Source organism: Cyanistes caeruleus, chromosome 14 (assembly GCF_971803275.1).
Source record: "Cyanistes caeruleus chromosome 14, bCyaCae1.hap1.1, whole genome shotgun sequence".
NCBI lineage: Eukaryota > Metazoa > Chordata > Aves > Passeriformes > Paridae > Cyanistes > Cyanistes caeruleus.
In genome coordinates, this window is record NC_141714.1 from 14,158,737 (window position 1) to 14,182,875 (window position 24,139).

The 24,139-nt window shown below is 49.4% G+C and overlaps 2 protein-coding genes across 9 annotated transcripts; both read right to left on the reverse strand.

The window, feature by feature from the left end:
- Nucleotides 1-686: 686 nt before the first annotated feature.
- Nucleotides 687-9,196, reverse strand: LOC111942472 (V-set and immunoglobulin domain-containing protein 4-like). Of its 2 annotated transcripts, XM_086850461.1 has the most exons (8): nt 9,056-9,155; nt 7,332-7,688; nt 6,413-6,694; nt 5,392-5,499; nt 4,674-4,739; nt 4,080-4,181; nt 3,734-3,755; nt 687-2,914 (listed from the first exon to the last, which is right to left on the reverse strand). In XM_086850461.1, the coding sequence occupies exons 1-8, from the start codon at nt 9,108-9,110 to the stop codon at nt 2,737-2,739; spliced, it is 1,170 nt and encodes a 389-aa protein (XP_086706587.1). In that variant the 5' UTR covers nt 9,111-9,155; the 3' UTR covers nt 687-2,736. The 2 variants fall into 2 exon arrangements, with proteins under 2 accessions (XP_086706587.1, XP_086706588.1); XM_086850462.1 differs by lacking the exon at nt 4,674-4,739 and having other exon boundaries at nt 9,056-9,196.
- A 5,033-nt stretch (nt 9,197-14,229) lies between these two features.
- LOC111928616 (V-set and immunoglobulin domain-containing protein 4) lies at nt 14,230-23,526 on the reverse strand. 7 transcript variants are annotated; one of them, XM_086850464.1, is made up of 10 exons: nt 23,350-23,526; nt 22,768-23,021; nt 21,722-22,078; nt 20,889-21,170; nt 19,906-19,974; nt 19,198-19,275; nt 18,823-18,891; nt 17,988-18,101; nt 16,787-16,808; nt 14,230-15,688 (listed from the first exon to the last, which is right to left on the reverse strand). In XM_086850464.1, the coding sequence occupies exons 2-10, from the start codon at nt 22,928-22,930 to the stop codon at nt 15,505-15,507; spliced, it is 1,338 nt and encodes a 445-aa protein (XP_086706590.1). In that variant the 5' UTR covers nt 22,931-23,021; nt 23,350-23,526; the 3' UTR covers nt 14,230-15,504. The 7 variants fall into 7 exon arrangements, with proteins under 7 accessions (XP_086706590.1, XP_086706589.1, XP_086706592.1 ...); XM_086850463.1 differs by having other exon boundaries at nt 14,230-15,983; XM_086850466.1 differs by lacking the exon at nt 19,906-19,974.
- Between the last annotated feature and the right edge of the window lie 613 nt (nt 23,527-24,139).

Sequence of the window (24,139 nt, forward strand, 5' to 3'; positions counted from 1 at the left end):
TTGTCCCCAGTGGATTATAAAGCACACAGCCATGTCAGCCCCAAGCCCTGCTGTCAGTCAAACCTCGAGGTTTCAACAGACCAAACCTCCTTTGCTGGCCAAGTGTTTGTTTATGCCCTTCATTCTTGTTTTCTCGTGCATTTCCAATTTTTGCTTTCAGTAGTTTGTTCTCTGCTTTTTAAATAACTCCCTCCTTCAGCTCACAGATCCATCTAGATGACTGGGGTAAAGGGGAAGAATGTAAACTCCTTCCTCTCTTACCAGAACAAGCACCAAATTACAGTGGGACAAATTTCTCTGGGACTTCATCTCCCACCTCCCTGCTCTGTATGGGACAAACCCAGCAGGTGTAAAAGCCAGCAAGTCCCCTCCAGGGGACAGGCACTGCAAGGGGAACTGTGAGTCCCATGACACTGCACCGGCCACTCGAGATAGTGTGTTTTTGGGAGGCAGTGTCCTTTCAGGGCAGAAGCTGAGCTTTTCCTTCTGTTTTGGAGCAGAGCTCAGCAGATGAGCTTCGGGTGAATGACCAGTGCAACAAAAACAGAAGTTCTTTGGTTTGCTGGTGATGTAACACAGCAGAACCCTCTGTGGCTTTCAGAAGAAAAATGTTCTGTTGCCAACAGGTTTTACTAGAAACATGGAAAACATACCGAAAGTAAAATAAAGAAATAATCACACACTTGTTGCCCAGGTAAAAACACCTCAGTATTGGAGATAGGCTTCTTATTTTTCCACTGTTCTGCTACTTGTACCCAAAGTCCTTTTGCTGCCCTAACTAGAGGCAATGACAACATGGAGTACATGGGGGTGGTCCATCTGGGGCATCTGCTCTCCCTTTCTTAACTCCTTCTTCCTCTGTAGCTTCTCCCAGGCTTCATGTCTTCTGAGAAAGGTGTCCAGACCTCTGCCCAGAGCAGATCAGTGCTGGGAGGAATCACAAGATGGAAAAACCATGGTGTTGTATAGTCAATGAGTGAACCTGGAGCTGAGAGCCTTTAACAGCTGGGAAACTTGCACAAAACACCAAGCTAATAGAAAATTAATGAGGATGATATTTGCGGGGGAAAGGAGAGTGCCATGTCATGAGTTTTGGGCCTAGATCTGCTGAGGTAAGGATGGGGAAGCTGAGAAATTTTCAGTTCCCTTCCCACCCAGCACTGATCTTGCACCATATCCTACTGCCCTGTGTGTGTGCTGCAGCTCCCCATTTCCCTCAATTCCTTTGTTCTGCACTACCCCTGGAACTGCTGATGCATCAGCTTCTGCAGCATGGGGTCTTCAGGGTTGGCAGCCATGGGTCCCACAGGAACTGACTGGATCCTGTCTGCCTCCCTGGAGTACAGCCTGACACCCAGCACAGCCCTCCCTGCATGGCTGTCACTGTGTTTGTGAAGCCTTCACAATATGGGCAGATTTTTAACTCTCATCTTGCCCACCTTGTGTCCTGCAGAAGAAGCATCATTGCAGTGCAGAGATGTAAAGGTACAAGTGTGGCTCTACACAGCACCCAGGCCACAAACAGCAATGTGACCCTGCTGTTAGGCTGCTGACCTGAGAAGGGACGATCCATGGCAGCAGAGATGAGCCTTGTGAGTCAGGGCCAAGCAGGAGGGTGTGTGTGACTTGAGCTCAGCTGCTTCCCCATGCTTTCCTTGCTGCACCCACAGATATAAAAAAGAGCCAGTAACTCTTACAAATTTGGTTTGCTAAAGCCAGGAGGCATTCCTCCTCCCTGCCAAGCCTGGAGGACAAAGGGATGCTGGCTGGAGGCACAGGTAGGGAGGACAAGCTGACAGCAGCACTGCAGTACAGGCAAGATGCAAACAACAATGATGAGGCAGATCAGGCTGCCGAGTGATAGCGTACTGTAGGGAATGCACTGCAGCTGAAGACAGGAACTGCATCCATGTTACATGACAGGTCAGCATTAGTAATCACAGGCTGACTTACTTCCCACAGAGTAATTTGGTGTCAGTCTGTTGTATTCAGACAGGTGCCTTACTCAGTCATTATCCAAATGCCTCAAATTTCTCTCTATTTTATCATGTCTCTGGCCCCCATACTGTAAAAATTAAATCCCAGCATTTCCTTCAACATCAGTTCTGGTTTTCAAGGAGAAAACCAGTGGGTGAGAGTTCAGAGGCTCATTCCCTCTCTCTCTGAGCACTGAGCTCCTGTCTGATAGCAAAAATGACATTCCTGGGACATCAACCTCTCCTCTGTGGTCCCTTTACCGTGCTGTAACAAAGAAAGAAATACTCAAGGACAGCCAAGATGTACAACCAGTATTTGCTGAGCTGCAAAAGCCAGAGGATCTCCTTTTTCAGCACAATCCTGGTTCCTTGCAGCCTGGAATGTCTTAACAGGAATACACATTGGAGAGTACCCCTTGCTAGTGTTACTGACTGGCAGCATTTTACCAACTGCTCCTGGATTTACAGGCTAAAGAATTTCATGTTCTCACTCCTTCAGATCCTCTCTTCCTGCCTTGGTCCTTCAGGTTGCTCAGAAACAACTTGCTGTATAGAAGTGGGTAGACAGTTGGCTGGGGATTTCTGCTCTCACAGGCAGGGCCTGGTCTGCCAAAGACCAAAAGGTTATGCAGCTCCTCTGGGTTAAAGCAAGCAGTGATAGCAGAACAGAGGGACAACAGGAGGAAAAGTTTCCTTCTGTTAAGTTCACTATTCAGTACCTGCAGCCCTGCATGGCTGCTTATGTGGAAAAGCTGGTACTTTACTGATTTCCTTCTGTTTCATATTGTGATTCCATTGCAGTCACAAGGTTCTCATACTCAGGACTTTTCCTGTCTTTCATGGTAGTCTTTTCAGTGTTAGAGCTCATTTCCTCATGCAGGCACTTAACAGGGACTTCCACCTCAGCGTGCAGCGGGGCGACATCTGCAGTGCTGCGGCTGGGACAAGAGAGACATGAGTGAGAGAGACAACTAAAGCAGATGGCACTTTACTTACATCTTAGAGACAAGATCTAGCACATAATCTGTGAAACAGCAAAATTCATATTATTCTAGTGAAGACCTGGGTGTCTCTGGAAGACACTAGAAAGACACTTAAAAGAATTACAGAAAAAGAAGCACTGGTTACTACTGGTACTATAAACTCTCATGGCATTATCATGTTATACTCTAAAGTTATCAGCAGACACTCTAGCCTTTGAAAAGTAATTACCAGGAGTAACGGGGAAAAATTGCTACAGATGGCTACGGTGTGTCTCTGAGTAGGAAAGCAGTACAAAGGTGTTGAAGATTGAAATGAGGACAGGGCAGAAGATGTGTTTGTATGATCATACACTAATAGGAACTCTGCAAAGTAATACTTGGCCAAACACTCAGACATGTTTCTTCTAGAGAAAGGCAAGTGTAGAGGGAACTTAAAGGAAGAGCTGAGAATTTTTGTCCTTTGCTTTGCTAAATATTGGTGAGAATTTCCCACAGAGAACAAGTTTCCCATGGCATGTGACAGGCACCCAGAGCAAGCACCCATAATATCTTTCTGGTTTTCTGCCATATTAAAGATATTATCTACTGTTATCTGTCTATCTCCTGTGACCCTGTGTTAAGCCCTCATGTTGCTAACTAAACTGCCAAGTTTTTCAGATCCTCCCCCGTAAGGCAAATAAACCTTTGCTTTTCACTAAGCAAGGAGGCTTTTTTGGAGCAGATACCAGCACCCCGCCCTCAGTCTTAACGTCCCAAGTAGAAAATTGCACTCACAAAGCAACTTCATAGAGACGTTCTGAAAAAAAAAATAAAAAAAAAATATATATCTAAGATATGCATCGACTTGTTTTATGTGTCACAGAACAAAACGCAGCTTCCAGGTGTTCCAACGTTTAGGGGAAAACCCTCCCACAGGCTTCTCCCTGGAAGGGATGAACAGGGGATGGGAGTGACGGGGATGAGCGTGGCGGGGATGAGAGTGACGAGGATGGGACTGTCCCGCCCGCCGGCCCGCCCCGTCCCGTCCCCTCCTCCCGGGGCTGTCCCCTCCTCCCGGGGCTGTCCCTTCCTCCCGGGGCTGTCCCCATGCCCGTCCCCGGCTGTGTTTGTCGCTACTCACCGTCCTTCCTCCGCCGCCGCCAGCAGCCCAGCGCCGCCGCCAGCAGCGCGCCCAGCGCGGCGCCGCCCAGCGCGGCCGCCGGCCCGTACAGCAGCGGGGAACCTGCGGGGGGACAGCGCTCACACACGGGCCGGCCCCCCGCACAGCAGGCACCCGAGAAGGGGCCGGGGCCACCTGGGGCTTCTGCCACTCCCCGGCAGCCACAGAATGCCGAGATGGTTTAGTTTGGAAGGAATCTTAAAGGCCATCTCGTCCCACGCCCTGCCATGGGCAGGGACACCTTCCACCATCCAGCTTGCTCCAAGCCCCGTCCAACCTGGCCTTGAACACTTGCAGGGATGGGGCGTCTCTGCGTGGAGACAAACAGCAAACTTCAGGCTGCAAACACCCCCAAAAACAAGCGTGTGGGCGGGTGTCAGGAGCGCAGCTCCTGCCTGGATAACGCCTGGTATTTGGCATGCCAGGGGATTTGTTCCCTGCAGCTGTATCTGCCACAAGCACAGCAGCCAGATGTGGAGCTGGTCTGGGATGGTGTTTGCCACCGTGCCCTTGCCAGTGCAAATCGGGTGTTTTTCAGCATGACACTCCACACACCTGTGTCTGTGAAAGGCCCGACTGGAGCAGTATCCATCCTGGATTCCCGTGTTGTTGGCACCGGATCTGTCAGTGGAGAATGGTGGATGCATTGCAGCTCCTGGGAGCTGCCCTGGGCATCCAGAAGATGGGGTCTGCTCTGCCAGCCTAGACTCACTGATTATCCTGTGTGTGTCTTGCCAGCAGGCCTGGGGCAGCACTGGGAACTCGTGTCCCCCTGACCATCGTCCTACAGGTTCCTGGCAGCCCTGGATGCATCATGCCTGACTACAGCATGGCCTGGGAATGCTTTGGCTTTGTCCTGCTGGCACTTGCCTAGATTTCCAGAGGACACCTGCACTCCCTCTCTCCTATGGTGACTCCCTGCCTGGCCTGGGGGGGCTTTGGCATCAGCTGCACCATAAACTCCCTGAGGTGTGGAGGCCTGTGCCAGGTCTCCTTCCTTCTGAAGCTCTGGCTCAGGCAACTTCCTTCTGAAGCTCTGCAGACTCAATAGTTCTGGTTCCAGAGGGACACAGACGACATTTTCGTGTCCCCTCCCATCATCAGGCACATTCTTAAGCACGGAGGGTGCCAGCCTCTGATATTGCCTCTCTGGGTAACAATCAGGACACAATTCATATTCAGCTTAGGTGTCTGATCTATCTATGGAAGAGCAAACTCCCTGCCTTGGTCTTCTCCTGCCACAGAAATGAATAACCCTGGCCTGGGCACTCACCTGTCATTGTGTGCTCCATGTCACTGCTCCCACCCTGACCTGTGGTTGGGTGGTGTCTGCCCGTGGTCCCCACATTCCTCCACAAGGCCACTGTTGTTGTGGGCAGATCTGCAAGGTGAGGGGGAGGGAGGGAGAGGCTTACACAGGGGTTTGACCACGTTGGTGATGCTGCTGTGATACAGAATTCCCCAGAGGCGGGACAGGAGCAGGAGGAAGCAGCCCCCAGGCAGCTGACAGGAGGGGGATGCTGTGGCAGCAGCGACAGGCAGCACCTGCAGCTCTGAGCCCGTTCCCGTGCTGCTCCCTCCAATGTGTGACCGCTGGGAAAAGCAGCACAGGGCTTCAGCCAAAGCTTCGTGCCTGGGAGGGAGCTCAGCAGGCTCTGCCTCTTTCACAGGCCACGCTGTGCTCCCTGTGCTTGGCTGTGCCAGCAGGGCCTTCACGGCTCTGCTGATGGAGTAAGCAGGCAAGGAGAGCTGCGAGTTTTCCAGCGGGCAGCCAAGAGGGAATGGCTGAGATTGAAAAGGCCCCTGGGGCCCTGAGTCCAAGCTGTCCCGCACCGTCCTGCAGAGGCTGGAGGAGGCAGAGCCCGCTGTGTGTGAGGTGCAGTATGTGTCCCTGAGACACGCAGCTGTGCTGGGGAGCACAGGCCAGCTTGGTTTCTTCTGCCGCTGAATTACCACTGACTTGTTCCTTGTTCTCAAAACAAAGCCCCGACTCCTTGTCGGAACTTGCTGAACTGCAGTGGGCAGCATTACAGAACCAGGGAGAGCTTGAAAAAACCCACAGAGGAATAAGTAAATGTTTGAAGTCGAAATGGTCTTTTGCATCAGCGAAGAGCAGTTCCTCAACGAGGAGGAAACGGAACAGAGGCAATAAAGAAGGGCAGAGAGCGGAGCCAGCGGGGAGGGATGTGTCAGAGTGCGTGGGGCGTTTCCTTCTTTCCGGGCAGGGAAGTAGGATGCTGTTCCTCCGCACTGCAGCCGGCTGCTCCCCGCCAGCGGTGCCTGTGGCCACTCACCTGTCACCGTCAGCTGCACGGCCTCGCTGCGCTGCACGGCCCCGGCGCCGGCCCTGTTCTCCGCCTCGCAGAAATACGTCCCGCTGTCCGAGGGCCGCAGGCTGGGCCAGGCCAGCTCGGCCCCGCTGCTCAGGAACGCGGCTTTGCCCGCCGGGGTGGCCCGGAACCAGCGGTAGCTGATGGGAGGGGAGCCGCTGGCCTCGCAGGTGAGGCTGGTGCTGCCTCCGGCCGGGAGCGTCAGCCCCAGCTGTCCAGCCCTGATGATGGGCTTGGTGGCTGCCACTGGAAGACAAAGCAGAGGGGCCCGGGTCACGGAGCCCTGGCTGTGGTGGGGACGCTGCCCCTGGCACAGCAGTGCTCGCTGTCGCTGCCTTCCCAGGAGGAAACAGCTCGGCTCTCACATCTCCTCCCTGTGCGGGTTGAGTTCAGGTCACCTGTGTGTTAATCCAGGTTACAGCAGCTGTGCCACCGTTGCTGCCACCTTTTCACAAAGTCCTGCTCTCTGGATTTGGTGGCCTCCTTGCAGAAAGGCTTTTTGCTTGCACACATTGAGGGTGCTTGGGAACGGGAGAAGGCAGATTTGGCTCACACAACACCCGCTTGGTACAAGAACCACAGAGATATTGACTACCTGCATAGAACCATGTCTGGGTATTATCTCAAACATCATGGGTTCAACTGGCCCATCAATAGATCCAGGCTGGGCTGTACACAAACTGGCTCCCTTCCCCAGTTCATTCCTACACCTCCATGTGTTGAGAAGGTTAACCAACACAGCAAGGGAGGCAGATGCTTCGATCCCCAGCCTAGATGGGTCAGACAGTGTGGTGTGAAAGAATATTCACAGCAACACTTGTCCCCCTATCTTCTTTTGGTTTAACCTGGCTGCACAAGAGTAGGGATTACCTGCTGGATTTACCTTTGACAACTTTAACTGTAGTGGTCACCTCTCTTGTTATCAAGCTGTTATCTGTAGACCTCCAGATGATTTGGCAGGTGTAGTGTCCACTGTCAGGCATTTCAAGGTTCTCAATGAGGAGTGAGGCATCCCCTGGGCTGTGCTTTGGGACACTGACTCGGCCTCGGAATTTAGACAGCAAGATGTGGTCCCCAGAATCATCCCTCCGGAAGATGGTAGAGATGCTGGAGTCCCGCTCCACGCTCCAGCTAAGCGTTTGCTGTGTGACACCTTCTGAAGGCACGTAGGTACACGGTACAGTGGTGGATCCCATCCATGTGCCTGTGACCTGGTGGACACCAGACAGATCCAGGAGAGCTGCAGGGAACAGCAGTGGAAGGGAAGAAATCAGGATACAGCAGAGGAGGGAAATGTCCTCCGGACAGACGGGACTCACCGGGCAGTAGATGCCAGCATGCGACCAGGTCTCAGATGTGCTGCAGACCACAGCACTAAGCCAGCCCAAGTCATCAAGCATGGGGAAGTGAACAGCTGCCTTGACCATGTCTATTTTTATTGCGTTTCTCTCTGGGCACTTGTCAATTCTTAATTCTTTCTCGGTACAGAGAGGTTCCTTGTGGGCAGGGATGTTTAGGGATATTCCCTACAGTACTGGACCTGGAGTAGGAATGGTGGACCAAAACCTATCCTTTTGCTTTAGTCTTGGAAAACTTCAGACCTGACCCAGATCAGCACCCTGCCAAGCATTCAGGGGCACAGAATAGTGGGCAGATTTTCTCCAGACATTCTCCCAGTTTCTCCAGCTGCCTGCCCATGGATCCCACATCTCCTCTGGGAAGTGCCTCTTGTAAGTAGCAAATCACCTGAATTTCATTTGACTTGGCTCATCTCTCCCCATACCCTTTATTCTTCTCTCTTTTCCCCTCCCCAGAAAGATACTGGTTATATTCAGTTATATTCAGCAGCTTTAACACAGTTTATATTCAGTTATATTCAGCAGCTTTAACTCACAAGAAGTTGCTTGAGAGGCAGATCCCAGCAATCTGCAAAGCTGGGATTTTTTATGACAAAATGGGGAATATATTTCAACCCAATTTTCTAAATGTCAGGAACAATCCTGTGCTTTTGTATATGACTTTTAAGAGCACTATTCTCCTATTTCCCAAAACTATCCTCTGCTTCTGCCAGTGTCATACATGCCCTGAGAAAGGCTTTATTCAGTCAGGCACATGGGAACTGAAGCCAAGGTTCCAGTCCCAGCTTTCCTGATGCAGTCAGAGAGTCACTGGGTAGGAGAGACCAAAGGGAATGAAATGTGCCAGCTCCTGGTCTCACAGCTCTCCTTCTCAGGACCACGATACAGAACAAGGATAAGATATTAAATTTAGAATGCATATTCCAGCTCCACCAAGACTGTTTTGGGAGCTGGACACCACAGTGTGTCCTTGCCAAGGATCCCAAAAAACTGTATTGGGCTCTTGCCTTGAGGCAGGGAAGCTGACTTGCCCAACACTTGCTGCACTCTCGAAAGCACCTCATTGTATCTATCTCTCTCATTGAGAGCCAAAGGAGATTCATGAATTCTCAAGATCAGTGATTAATGCAATAAGCTAAAGACTTTCTAATTGACTTACCAATTAAAAAAAAAAGATGCTATAATTCAAAAGATTTTCCCTACCCTCTTAGTACTCTGATTTTTCTTATACATTGAAGCATTTACTCACCGTTGCAGCTGATGAAAGTCATCACAAACACTGCTATCTTCCCAACTTCTCCCATTCTCCCAGAAGTACAGGTCTGTCCTCCTTTCCCCAAGAGACCCCCACCCTCCTGGGACCAGACTGCAAGTGAAGAACACTTCCCTTTATTCTGTCCTTTGTCATCTAGGATCCTCTTTCTGAAACATCACGAGCCCATTTCACTGCTGAGTTAGGTGAAGGGTGAAGGAAGGAAAAAGGCTGTATGGATCTTTCCAGTCCCATTCCCTGTCCCCATCCACCTCTCTTGATGCAGCCCAGGACCCAGCTGCTCTTCTGAGCTGGAAGTGCCCATTGCCAGGTCATGTTGAGCATCACAGACTCTCTCAGCTCACATTTCTGCTGCAACAGTCCAGTTCATGGGTAAAAGTCATGAAAGCACACACTGTGTTTGCCAAGGAGGTGACTTCTGACTGGCAGCCAAGGGACATTCTGCATGTGCTCTGTAGGAATCTTTAAAAGTACTTCCAAAATTTATCTAGGTGTGATACACAGGATTGATCTGTGCTTGCTAATTATTACCAGAAGGAGAAGGACTTATGGAAAATAAGAAACGTGTATAAAAGCAAATCTACTGACATAGTGAATTCTGTTACAGGTGTTTTAATAGTCCGTAGAGCAGCTTTTTCAGATTTATTCAATAGCCATGCCTTAGCATATGGTTCTAACAGCTGCACCAGGAAAACAGGATCTTTGAGCAGGAGGCAGATGTGTCTGAGGGACAGAGGGCTGTTTTGTACTGGAGCAGGGAGAGAAGGGTAAATGGGATGGTTTTGCCACAGCCTGATCCCATCACAACAAATACCTGTCTGCTTGGGCTGAAACATTCACCTTGCAGCTGAAACCATCTCTGGCAGTGCTGTTCCATGTCAGTGGCAGCTTATTCCCTCTCTGCTGGGCAATGAGAGCTGGTGATTATCTTCATTTTCCCAGAGCCAGTAAGATAATGAGAGCTGCATGGATTTCATTTCAGTCCCAGGTAGAGGCATGCCCACCTGTGAGGCCCTTGCTGACTGTGATTCCAGGTTCCACCCTGCTGATCACTGTGGTGAACTTGTCTGGAGCAAAAAGCTAAATGTTGTGCTGCAAGACCTGGTGTAACAAATTAATCCAGGGCTCCAGGCTGAGAGCCACCATTATCTGCCATCCTGCTGAGCAAGATGATGGGGGCAGCTGCACCCAGTCTTACAAAGCATGTCTATGTAAGACATTGAAACTTGATTTTTGATGACTTTTCTTCTTGACATCTTTGCTGCAGCTACCAGTGGGGTACCAGTGCACATGGCCTGTATCTATCTGCCCGTGCTGCTCCTGAGAAGATTTTAGCAATATTTGAGTCCTGCCTAAAAGCAAGCAAACAAATAAAAAAGCACTTGTTAAAGTTGCTAGCTGTGTCACTGAAAGAGGGAAACGTGTTAACTTTCATAGAGATTATTGAAACCCAACCTTTTCCAGACCCTGATCCGTGACTGGCAGTAGAGCCTTTTCCCAAATAAACAGTCTCCTACACAAAACAGTTTAAGAGAAGCTGGGTTTTGGGGAACATGCCCTGGAAGAAGTTGAAAACCCAAGCTAAAACTGCTGATAGGATTATTTTTTTAACCGGACATGCAAGACTTCCTGAGGCTCTAATTATACAGGATTAAAAAAAAAAAAAAAGACTATTTAACTAAAGCAGACATGAATAACTGTAGTTCCCCAAATGTGATGTACATGACATCTTTCTCTAACTGGATACAGACGTTGCTCCCTGAGTCACACAGTCAGCCCATTCCTTCCTTACTTAAAGGACTCCTCAGAGTTTTGAATCTGAACACAAGAAGAAAAAGCCTTCAGTGTCTCAGATATGTTGGCCAGCTACCTGGTTTATTAAAATGCAGTATTTTATTCCAGTGTCTCTGCTCTGGGTTGAACTTGCTGCTCTCTCCCATGCAGTGCTGTGGGTAAGGCACTCTGCAGCTGTACCCCAGGGACATTCCTCCCACACACAGGACAGGACACTCTTTCAAATGTCATTTCTTCAAGTCCCACAGCTCAGGCACTCTTTCTTCTGCCATTTCTACTACTCATCTTGGGCTAACTACAGGTGACACAATAAAGTCCCCATGCCCCCAAACCAGAGCACAGCACTCAGACTTTGTTCATAGGCACCAGCTCTGCTGAGCCTGCATCTTACATTCATGTTCTGACAAAGGTTGGCAGTGGCCAGAGAAGTTTGCTACCATTTTTCTGGTGATAAATAAGACCCTTTAGCGTTCAAGGAAATGAAATTCAGTAGCCAGCTATGAGCAAATCACCAAAAAGTTGATAACATAAGAAGAAAGGTCTCAAAGTGCTGTTTGGTCTGATGCCTTAAATTTAGCTTTCATATTTTTCAGATTCTGTGCTGCCCAGGTGTGTAGTTTTGAGCTTCATATCAAGTGTTAGTGAGCTCTCTTCACAGACTATGTAGACAAAACAATTCCTTTTCTAACTTGACACCAAGGACAATCGTTACAATTTTCAGGCCCAAAAGCAGAAACAAGGGTGGACTGAAGAGAGAAAACAAGAAGGATGAGACTTCATAATCTGAAGCTGTAATTAGATAATTAACCCAAATATGCAGATGGACCAAAACTTATAAAAATGTGAGACCTCGTGACCAGTCATCCATTTTGTGACTGTTTTTGGGTGCAGCCCTGGCCAAGCTCTTGTACTACCCAAGGTGTGTCCTTTAAGGCCTTTCAATAAATCCCTTCTTTATTCTTAATTCTGTCCAGCCTCTGTTCTAGGTCAGCCTTCTCAAGGCATCAGGTCCAGCCATAGCTAACTCGCAGATCTGACTCAACAGAGTGTACTTTACTAAGCACTTTTTGGATCTCCCCCAGCCATTCACAGCACAGTTCTGTCACATCACATAATCATATAGTCAGTATTCAGAACATAACCTTGTTCCACTTAAAGAAACAGAAATTAGTGTAAATTAGCATTTCCCCTTGAAGCTTGTGTGACAGAAACATGATGTACAAGTGCTCTTTCTGAAAAAAATTCTCTTCCCTTCCCAGGACTTCCCAGGTCAATGACATTAGTTCTGGGCTGCTATTAGCTTGGGCAAATCCTTGTAAACAGCTCCTGATTCCAAGAAAGTGACCCATATCTATGACGTCTCCTGAGTTCTTGTTTCTTTCCTGGTGCTGCAGGTGGGCTGCACGCCCCCAGCCATCAGATGTCCCCTTACCTGCAGTGAGCACACACACCAGCTGCTGCTGCTGCTCTCTGGACTCTCAGCACTGTCTGATGCTGGCTTTTTTCAGGCCACCCAGTTCCTCCTCCCAGTGCTCTGCAGAGGCCGGCTGAGCTCTGGGTTTGGTAAACAAAACTGCTGCTCTGGGGTGAGCTGCTGTGACTTCAGCTCATCCTCTGGCCTGCCACTGCACAGGGTGCACAGCAGCTGCCCTTCTGCCCAGGTACACCCCTGAGCAATTCAGGACCTTGTCCAGCTGTCCCACAGTGCACACAGACACAAAACACATGGAGACCATAATTCTTGGATTGATTTTCAGTTTCATGAGCTTGCATTATAACATTTGTGTCTAATATCATCCAGTCCTGGTGCTGGCTGTCCAGCCAGGATACACTGCAGGATATACAGTATTGCCTGTAGCTTTGCAGTGCAGCTGGAATTGAGTGATTTTGGGGCAAGCTGGCAACCATTACCCATGGGATTTCAGCAAGGAGAGCTCAGACCACAGTGTGACTGATCACCCTGTCCCTCAGTGGGATGCCCTTCATCTCTGCACCTCTGCCTTCCCTCAGTGCTCCCTTCTCCTCCAGCTGGAGCTCATGACCCCTCAGATGAAGAGAACAGCAGGGAATTTCAGTGGCCAGAGCCATATTCCCCCTTCAGTGGCCACAGCAGTCAGGCTGAGTTCAGATGGATGTGCTGTGCTCCAGAACCTGCCACATTTCCTTCCCACCTCCTCTGACTTCACACATGCAGAAACACATACACACCAATTTTCTCCACGTCTGCAAGAAGCTGCATGTACATGTTGGCAGTTTTCTCCATGACAGCACCAGCAGTGCCATGTATTCCCTTTTCATTCAGAAATCAAGATGTGGCAGCCCTTGATTTTAAGTACATTCTTAACAAAGCAAAATAAAACCTACAGCACAGGAGAAAGTGTAAGGTCACTGATAAGTGCCTGGAAAGAGTGCCTGGTAGTTTGTGCTTTCTGATGAATCTTTTCATCATTTATTCCTCTAATTTCCCACTAGACCTCTGGCTCTCAGCCCCCAGTGAGCAGCACTGTGTTCCACATTTATTTCTGTGTTGCATACAAAAAAGTACTTTTCTTTGCCCTTTGAAAGTGCTACCAGACAATTATCACTAATTTCTGCATCCATTTCAGAGGAGCTGTAAGCAAATAGCCCCTTCATCTTCTCAGCCCTGACACCCATGGGCACATGTTGCTCATTTGTTTTTTCTTCTCTTTTTTTCTAAGAGACTGTTTGCACAGATGTGGTTTTGTTCCAATAATTATCCGTTACAATCTTTCTTAGTAACTTTTCTTGCTCTTCTAAACCCAAGATGAGGCCAACATGAATACATAAGGTAGCAATATTCCATGGGCTTTACGGTGCCACAATCCTGTTCTTTGACTGGAATACCCTTCCATTAGCACCTCACACTCCCTTTGCATCCTGGTGAGTTTTGAAGTGATGCTCAGAGAGCTGCAGATGCAGAGCTGTCCTGTGAGCAGCACAGCTGGGGGCCTATTCATCCTGTGTTGATGTTACCAATTCGTTGCTTGGGTCCCTCTCCCTCTTTTACATGTCTGTGTTGCTTTTATAATGGGACACAGGGTTGCTCTGTTTGTTATAAAAAGGTTCTTTCTTCCATAACACTGCAGGATAGGTTTACCCAGGGCAGTAGAAATTATTCATGATTTACCCTTCAGACCTTTTAAGCTGGGAGGAAAGTACTTCTTGAGTATCTAGTGAGGGGCTGTGAGTGGCTTGCTGGCATTCCAAAATGAGCCAGTTGTTCAGAAATGCACACAGCAATGTGAGGCATGTGTAAGCAATCCTACTCCAAACTTAAGGAAAATTATCTAACTTCTTTCAAATGTCCATTGAAATAAATTGGTCAGGAGACAGACTCCTGTTTTATGCCTTTATTAGGACTCAGCCTTGGGGTGGGGGCCCGAGGGGTCGCTCACAACACCACTGCTCCCACACCAGCAGCTCCAAGGAGGAGGAGGAGGCACAATTCAGCTTGCAGCACACCCTGCAGAGCTGGGGCTTCCATCCTCACAGGAGCAGCCAGCCTCATTGTCCAGGGGGTCACTCCTTTCCAGTCCTCTTTAGGCCATGGAGACCACTCTTAAGCAGGCTCAGGTGATGCAAGAAGATGGTTTTCCATCATAGCTTGCTGGGATATGTCTCTTTGACCTTTTATTTTCTTGCTGGCTTGTTGTTTTTATGTCTGGTGTACCTTAGTTTGTGTATGACTCGGGGTGCACAGCCCCCTGGGAGCAGCACTGTTACACAGGAACAGGGAAGCGAGGGAAAGGGGGTAGAGGTACATCTCATAAGAGAACTCTTAAAACAACCAGTAAGTAATTAACATTGCTAACAACTATGGGGGTAAACAAGGGGTACAACAAACAAGGTTTACAAATGGGACCAGAACATTAACTGTACACAACCAAACACAGTATTTTAACTGGGGTGGATTTCTTGAGAGATTCTATTCATGCCATCCATCATGCACTTTAGAGAGAGAACAGAGAAGGTGAGCTCAGAAAGAATGTGCCTGGTTGCAGCATCAGAAGCACCCAGAGCTGTGGCCAGTGACCTCGCTGCAGTGCTGTGGAGAGGGATCAAGGGCAGCACAAGGACTGCACAGGCCATTCCTGCTTCCTGCACTGCTTCTCCTAGTGCCAGGGTCCTGAGTTTCTTGTTCCTTCAAGATCTCCTATTAAATCTGTCCAGCTTCAGGTGGGCAGGAGAAGAAGCATTGATTCTCAAGCCAGCTGCATCCTGCCCTGCTCACCCACACAGGTGGGGATGCTGAGCAGCCCTGAGTGTTGGCTCTCCCCCTACCACACAAAGGCTGGAAACACCGGTCCTTTTGGCCATAGGAAGCATTAAGTTCAGTACAGTGCTCCTAACCTGGGACCTGCATGCTGCAGCATTCAAAGTGCTTTCTTGGATAGAGGTGGTGAGAGGGAGTCAAGGAGAACAGAACCAGGAGTTCTATACAGCAGTCTGTAACTCAGGTTCCTGAGGAGGTATGCATTTGCACTCTCTCTGAAGAGAGAGCAGCCACTGCTTGTCCAACTTATTTGTCAGGAGCAAAGTGAAAAGAAATGTGTATTTTGTCTGGGTGAAGGTGCTCCTCAGGACTGGTATCTGCAGAACATTGTTGGTTCTCAGGAAGTTTCCCCTACTTCATACTCTGATTCCTGGGCGTTTGCAACACAGTCAGACTCGTTCTTATTTACTTCTTCAGAGATTTTGTTTTCCCTGAACTCCATCACGTAGTTGTTTTCAGTGAAACAGATGGGTTCCTCATAGTGACCTGTGCTCGAAGAAGCTGCTGCTCTCGAGTTATGGCTGAAATCAAAAAGCAAGAAGAGTAGCAACCAGGGTAAACAAAGCCTCTCCCAACCATCAGGATTTTGACCAGTATCATGGTCTGACTCAAACCCATATAAACCTGGGCCACTGAACTGTGGCAATATTCTGAAGGAGAGAATTTTGTCCTTTGCTTTCTGGTGGCAGAAAAACCTTGGGCATTGTGGCAGCACTGCTTCCAATTCTGAGAAAGTTTCCAGGGAGAGGCAGCAAAGGGTGTGCAAGCAATAAAAGGATTACACCCATTTCCTGCACTGGCACAATCAGGTAATTGCTGAAGAGAAAGAAATATTTATAAAAATAAATATTTATAAAAAATGCTGGAGGAAAGGCAAATTGAGAACTGAAAGCAGCCCACATCCACTGTCTGGCTTATGGTATCTAATATTTTTAAAATGAAGATAGATCCTCTAAGGAGAAATGTCATCACAGCGTTTGTTCCATTGCTCAGGGTTCAACTATTGCTTGAAGTGCTGCCTTGCACACTGCTGGGGAAGCCCAGCACTGGGATGCTGGCACATCCCACTGTGATACTCAAGTCAGCACACTTTATACCTAGAGAAGTGTTCTCCTTGTATGTTTTGACCAGATTATCAGGCTTTGCAGTAAACTTCCACAGGTTACAAGCAGATCAGGATGTGAAACCTGAGTTTAGAAAGAGCCTGCCACAGCTATGGTTAGAAGAAGCAAATTCAGCCAGGGATGCTTTGAGGATAAATCAGAGAATAGCCAGTGGTCTCTAGAATGGGAGTTCCTTTCCTTTGCATTTGAGAAAACACTGGGAATTTAGCCTTGGCAGTCATCTTCAGTAGCCCTCCCTGGGCTTAGGAGTCAATAAGCAGCTCTTGCTCCCTTCTACAATTCTGATATTGCCACGAGAAAGATCTTTCTTCCCACATTCTGTGTTGCTGTGGAAAGCCATGAGCCATCCTACAACGTGCTGTAGAGCTGTGAACCTCTTGACCCAGACTGCTTAAGGGGGTTTTCATTATGACAGCTAATGGCAGTGCTTTTTATTTCTCCTCTGATACAGTCCCCCAGGACACATCAGTGTGCCAAACAAAGGGTTATACTCACAATTTTACGTCATAGGCTTGAGCTGGAAAAAAAAAAAAATCAGAATTTTTGTCAATAATTTGCATTTATATTCTTTAAAAAAGGAGTTTCTTTGTTTATCTTCTTGGTGTAAGAAAATGACTTCTGAAGACAGAACTAAAAAAAACAGTCTTGGATATCATGTCAGGTGGGTGGTGACTCAGTTTCCCAGGATTCAGTTGAAGAAAACAAAAACAACCCAGCTATCACACAACTGGGTCAAAATAACTGTTCCAATGTCAAAGATAAAGTTGAGGTTAGAAACCAGAAGTCCACAGTTTCCCTATTCATTACAAGTTCAATAAAGAACAGTTTTGAAAGTGGCTATTCTGGATTCCTTTTTTTTAAAAAAAGAAAAAAGTAAGACAAGTGGCAAAAGAAATACCTGACAATTATATTATTAATTGGTAGCATAGAATCATAGGAAGATCATTGGAGAAACAAAGGAGAAAATGAATTCTGTGGTATCTCAAACCCCAAAGCACACCTGTGTGCTCTTGAGCACAGCTGGTGAGGAGGGGGCTCCAAGGAACACTTGGTCAAGGGGATTTCTGGTGGCAGTGCAGGAGAGACAGAGGCATTCAGTGAATGGATCCTGTGACTAAAGACCAGAGAGGAAACAAATTCATGTGGAACAGGGAGAATTGACAATGACCTCTTCCCTTTGGTTGCCAACTGTGGGAACTACTGAGCAGCAACTGGTGCCAAGGCACTTCCCAGCAGCAGGGCAGGATGAACCCTCTGCCAGACTTTAAAGATTTGGAACGATGAGCCCGGCCAAGCAGGCGAGTCTGAGCCTTGGGATGTCTGTGAGGAGCAGTGAGAAACAACCATCCCAAGACTCTGTGGCAATGCCAATCACACACCTGGGCTGCAGGGCAGGGACTGAGCTGCCCCAGCGCCAGTGCAGGCATGGGAGGGTGCAGCTCAGGAGCACAGGGCCACTGCTGCCCCAACCCCACTGCTGGAAGACTCTCCTGACTGCAAGGACTTCTCTGCCTCTTTGGATCTCCCACCAATGTGGGACTGACCAAGTGTCAATCCAGGCATGTCATCTACTGCCTGCAGGTGCCAGAGCTGCAGCTGCTGGCTGCAAGCACTGCTCCAGGCCCCAAGCCCATCAAAGATAAAACCGTGCTGGGCATGCATAAAACATTCCGGTTTTCCAGAACATTCTACTCACCGCCTTTGGGCTTCCTAATGCAAATGATGAGAGAGATGACAAGGAAAACCACAGCACCGGACACCACAGCAATCAGGATGACCAGGTAGAGGGACAAGCCAGTCCTCTGGAAATCTAAAGCAACACAACAGAGGACTTTCAGACAGGAGAGCAGGCGACAGCAGCAGCAGGTGCATGACATTTACCATATCCCTGAGGACAGCAGCAGCCAGCCCTGACTGAGCACATGGGGCTGTGTCCCCACAGACCCTTGGTCCTGTGGCCCTGAGTGAGTTTTGTGTGACCCTGCACTGTGTACAGCTCACCAACAGGCCACAGTTGTACAGACAATGTCCATCTCGTGATGAGGTGATTAGGGATGAGCTGGGTGGGATAATTGCACTGCATATCATGAAATAAAGCTTTCTGTTCAAGGGTGCAGCTCAGTTCTGTTTGGAAAGGGAATCTTTCTGAAAAAAAACCTGTCACGATGCTGCAAAGCTGGAGGATGTGCAGATCTGCTCAAGGCACACACTGAAGCTTTTCTGCTGTTTCAGCTTTGACAGTTGTAGTGGTTTAGGTTTGCCAAGATTAAAAAAAATGGACCAACTGCTGAGGAACATGGCAACTGTGTGCCCCATATACCAACTTTTTTTTTTCCCCCCCATTCTTCCATAAAAACATCCAGAGCCTTTTAAAGAGTCACCATGAATTATCTGGGTCCTTTGAGAACACCAGTTGATGCAATTTGCAGCTAAAAAAGCAGAATACTAATTTTGAGGCTGAAGTTCCTGACTACAGAGCATTTGGTTTGAGTCCTTAATCTTTTTCTCAGCATGGTTTTACTCTTGCTTACCACGAATTGTTTCATTCTTCCCTGGATATCCCACACCACTCTCCGAAGTCGTTGCTGTTATGGGCAGATCTGGAAAACAAACATGAATTTAAGTCTGACAGTGCATTTCCAGCCCACATCTTAGCACCAGGAGACCTGGGATTAGAGCTGTAGGATCCAAAGAGAATGCCTCCATCCCCTTTACAAGGCAGTGGAAGCAGGCAAAGTGCAGAAATGAGCACTATGTATAGACTGTACTATAGAGAGCATACAGGTAGTACCATGTAGTCATTGGATGGATACTATATATAGTATATTTACGCTATATATGTGTACACAAACTACAGATACACCCACCAGATACCTGTGTGTATTTGTAGACCTGTACACACACACCTGCAGTAGTGGTGGGGCCCCAGAGAGTCCAGGAGATTCCTGAGGTACCTCCAGACACCAGCTCTGTTTGAGTTTTTTCTGCAAGAACAATCAACGCCTGTCAGAATCTTCCCTCAGCTTCTGGTGACTGACACCAGCTTCCACAATCCCCACGTGATTGCTGGGGCACCATAAATCCAAATGAGACATAATGCAACCATAGAAAGTTTCCACAACCAGACTTGCTCCAGTCTAGGCCTAAATTCCCACAAAAACAAACGGGAAATCACAAGCCCTCCCTCAAAACTGCTGTCCCCGGTCAAGTACATGTAGGTCTGAGGAAGCTTCTGCATCACTTGTGTCTGCCACTGGAGACACCAGATCTGCTTCCCCTCAGCAGCTTCCATTCAGGATCAGATAACAAAAAACCCTTTAGTCGAGAACGAAACCCAGAACATCCCCTCCCATATGAGCCACAAATTGTGGGGAGGAAATGGCATTTTCAGTGCAGTCTGTCCTACAAAGCAACCCTATTACCCCCTGTGGGCTGGAAACTGAGGGAAGGAAGATGCACTTTCAGAAACATCTGAGTTAAAAACCGAGGCATATGGACTGAAGTTCAATACTGTCAAGATTCTGTTCCCCACAATAAAACCACTGGCAAGCACTGGTGTCACACTGCCCCAACACCCCATCCTCGCTATGAGCTGTCACTGCTCCCACCCTGACCTGTGGTTGGGTGGTGTCCGCCCGTGGTCCCCACATTCCTCCACAAGGCCACTGTTGTTGTGGGCAGATCTGCAAGGTGAGGGGGAGGGAGGGAGAGGCTTACACAGGGGTTTGACCACGTTGGTGATGCTGCTGTGATACAGAATTCCCCAGAGGCGGGACAGGAGCAGGAGGAAGCAGCCCCCAGGCAGCTGACAGGAGGGGGATGCTGTGGCAGCAGCGACAGGCAGCACCTGCAGCTCTGAGCCCCGTTCCCGTGCTGCTCCCTCCAATGTGTGACCGCTGGGAAAAGCAGCACAGGGCTTCAGCCAAAGCTTCGTGCCTGGGAGGGAGCTCAGCAGGCTCTGCCTCTTTCACAGGCCACGCTGGGCTCCCTGTGCTTGGCTGTGCCAGCAGGGCCTTCACGGCTCTGCTGATGGAGTAAGCAGGCAAGGAGAGCTGCGAGTTTTCCAGCGGGCAGCCAAGAGGGAATGGCTGAGATTGAAAAGGCCCCTGGGGCCCTGAGTCCAAGCTGTCCCGCACCGTCCTGCAGAGGCTGGAGGAGGCAGAGCCCGCTGTGTGTGAGGTGCAGTGTGTGTCCCTGAGACACGCAGCTGTGCTGGGGAGCACAGGCCAGCTTGGTTTGTTCTGCCGCTGAATTACCACTGACTTGTTCCTTGTTCTCAAAATAAAGCCCCGACTCCTTGTCGGAACTTGCTGAACTGCAGTGGGCAGCATTACAGAACCAGGGAGAGCTTGAAAAAACCCACAGAGGAATAAATAAATGTTTGAAGTCGAAATGGTCTTTTGCATCAGCGAAGAGCAGTTCCTCAAGGAGGAGGAAACGGAATAGAGGCAATAAAGAAGGGCAGAGAGCGGAGCCAGCGGGGAGGGATGTGTCAGAGTGCGTGGGGCGTTTCCTTCTTTCCGGGCAGGGAAGTAGGATGCTGTTCCTCCGCACTGCAGCCGGCTGCTCCCCGCCAGCGGTGCCTGTGGCCACTCACCTGTCACCGTCAGCTGCACGGCCTCGCTGCGCTGCACGGCCCCGGCGCCGGCCCTGTTCTCCGCCTCGCAGAAATACGTCCCGCTGTCCGAGGGCCGCAGGCTGGGCCAGGCCAGCTCGGCCCCGCTGCTCAGGAACGCGGCTTTGCCCGCCGGGGTGGCCCGGAACCAGCGGTAGCTGATGGGAGGGGAGCCGCTGGCCTCGCAGGTGAGGCTGGTGCTGCCTCCGGCCGGGAGCGTCAGCCCCAGCTGTCCAGCCCTGATGATGGGCTTGGTGGCTGCCACTGGAAGACAAAGCAGAGGGGCCCGGGTCACGGAGCCCTGGCTGTGGTGGGGACGCTGCCCCTGGCACAGCAGTGCTCGCTGTCGCTGCCTTCCCAGGAGGAAACAGCTCGGCTCTCACATCTCCTCCCTGTGCGGGATGAGCTCAGCTGTGCCGCACAAGCTGCCCTGCTCTCTGTGCCTCTGCAAACCCCCCACGCTGGGCAGAGGGAGGGCAAGCACAGGCTGCTGAATTTCAGTCGAAGAACAGCCATACGCTGTGCCTGGGACTTCCCCACTGCCACACGCCCCTGGGAAACCTTGAGCCATTGGCTGCAATGGAGCCAGCGATGAGCCGGTGCTTGAGGAGCCGCAGGGCCGCCCCCAGCTGCAGGCTGCTGGGTCCTGGGCAGAATTTCGCTCTGATGTATTTGCTGCTTCTTGCTTGAGGCTGACAATGATCAGCAAAATGCTTCTGCATTGAAACACGCAGTCACTGCCTACCTGCTCTAATTTCCAAAAGCCTTCCCGAGCCCAGCCTTTTCCTCCTGAACAGCCTCCTTCCCGGATTTACCTTTAACAACCTCCAATTTGGTGGTGATCTCCTTTGCTATCAGGCTGTTGTTGCTGTCTCTCCAGGTGACCTGGCAAGTGTAGGTTCCTCTGTCAGAGATCTCCAGGTTCAGGATGAGGAGAGACACATTTCCTGGGGCATCCTTTGGGATGCTGACTCTGTTCCTGTACTCAGACAGGAACACATGGTCACCAGAGACATCCCTCCGAAAGATGGTGCCTGAACCTTTTTCATGTACCACAGTCCAGGTGAGGGTTTGCTGCACAAGGTCCTCCAGAGGCACATAGGTACAAGGCAGAGTGGTAGAGTCCTTCCAGACACCTTTGATCTCACTGGGGCCACTCAGGTCCAGAAAAGCTGCAGGAAGGAAGAAGGATGGCAACTAAGCCACAAAGCAGCCAGGGTGAAGGCAGCCCCCAGGTGGTGAAGCCATGGCAGGGGTGTTGGCAAAGAGAACCCACCAGATGAGAAACACAAGCAGTCAGTGGGGACCGTGAGGGTTGGGCTGCTCAGGGGTGGGTTAACCAAAAATCAGTGTGGCATAAGGCAGACAGGTGGGAGGTGGCTGATGGCCAGGGGCACCAGGGCCACCAACTCCTGCCAAGCATGCAGCCTGCCTCTCCTGCTCTGCCTGGTGCTTTCCTGCCACCACCAGCACTGAGCAGAGCACAGGAGCAGAGTTATCCAATAACCTAGGCCTGAGGGAAGGAGTTGGTCTAAAGTCCAAGTTGAAGGTTGCCTGGTCTCAGCCAGTGTCTGTTCCAGACATCACCCTGGGGGCTTTTGACGAACAGCAAAGACTTCCCTCCTCCACTGCCTATTTGTTTTGCTGAAACACACCACTCTCGCAGCCTAAGCCAAACATGAGAAACCGCTGGGTGAAGAAACCTAAAACTCTTTTTCCTGTAAACATTACGACCACTGCCTTTGTCCCAGTATATTTCTCTCGCTCTGAGTACTGAATCTAAGCTCTTCCCAAAGCAGAGCCTCCCCTGCCAAGCACGCAGACACCGCAGGGCAGGGGCCCGTGGCCAGCCCAGACTCACCGCTGCAGCGGAGAAGGGAGCTCAGGAGCACGGCCACTCGCAGCACCATTCCCATCCTTCCCGGGGCACGGCTGCTCCCTCTCCAGCCACACTGACCCGTGTTCCCCAAGCTGCTGCAAATCAGGAACACCTCCCTGCCTGGGCTCACCCTGTCACTGAGCATCCAGGACAACCGCTGGTGGTTTTTCCTTCCTCTTTATCAGAAAACAAGTGTCTCAGTGACCACTGTCAGAGGCGTGGGCACAGCGGAAACCCTAAGGAAAGGGTGCAGAGAGGAAAGCTTAAAAATTACTTCCACACTATTTCATATTTTATGCTGAGTATGTTTTTCCCCCCTTCTGTTTTTAAATTTTTTTCCTTTATTTTTTCTGATTCCTAGGCAACCATTTCTTCCTCTTTTCCTTGTGTTGCTTGCTGACAAATAAGCTTTAACACACAATTACACACACACAGGTCTGAGAGAGAGGTCATGAGGAGCTGAATCATCTAGGTCCTCACAATTCACTTTCTCACCAGCTTCTGTGACAATCACCACTATGCTTTAAGTTAAGGTTCATGAAACCCCTTAAATCTTTACATTACCAATGCAAGACAGATAATTGTTGTAGCCTCTTCCAACTGAAATATTCTATATCACTCTACCACATTTAAGAGAGGAAGAATTCAGGTATACAAATCTAAAGCAAAAAATTTCCCTAAGAGCTGCAGACATCTGGGCCACCAATCCCACTGCACCTCACAGATGGATGCTTCCTTCTCACAGAGCAATTTAGCTGCTTGGTTTAATTGTTTAATTGTTTTCAGTTACAAGCTGTGACTGGGGCCATACTTCCCTCCAATGCCTGCAGACTACTTGTGAAACAGGTGAACATAAAGATGCCCAGAGAGAAAAAGAGGAACTTGTCAAAGTAGAAAATCTTTGAGACAGTGAAATCACGGTTTCTTAACTGTAATGATATATTACTATTCATTACATGTTATAGTTGATCTCTGTAATTCAGTAATTGAGCACTAGCACTGTCTAAGAGAAGTGCCTGTTTTCTACTGAAATAACCCTCTCAAGGGATTTTACTGCTTTTGCTGATTTCTACAGCTCTCAATTTTTCTTCTGCTTCAGTAAAATAATCTCTTCTGCTTCATTGCATTCAACTGAAGTGAGCCTTTGCTGTTGTTACACCCAAATTCAACATCCCATCCTCAAATACAAGTAATCAGACTAATTCAATGCAGCCAACCAAATCCCAGTCCCTGGTCTGGAAAAAGCCCTCCTGTAGTGGTAGTGAGACATGGTTTGGGCCTGCAGTGGTACATTGGGATCCACCTTTGTGCCTCTGTCTTCCTTCATCAGAAATTTCCCCTGAGATGCCACTCC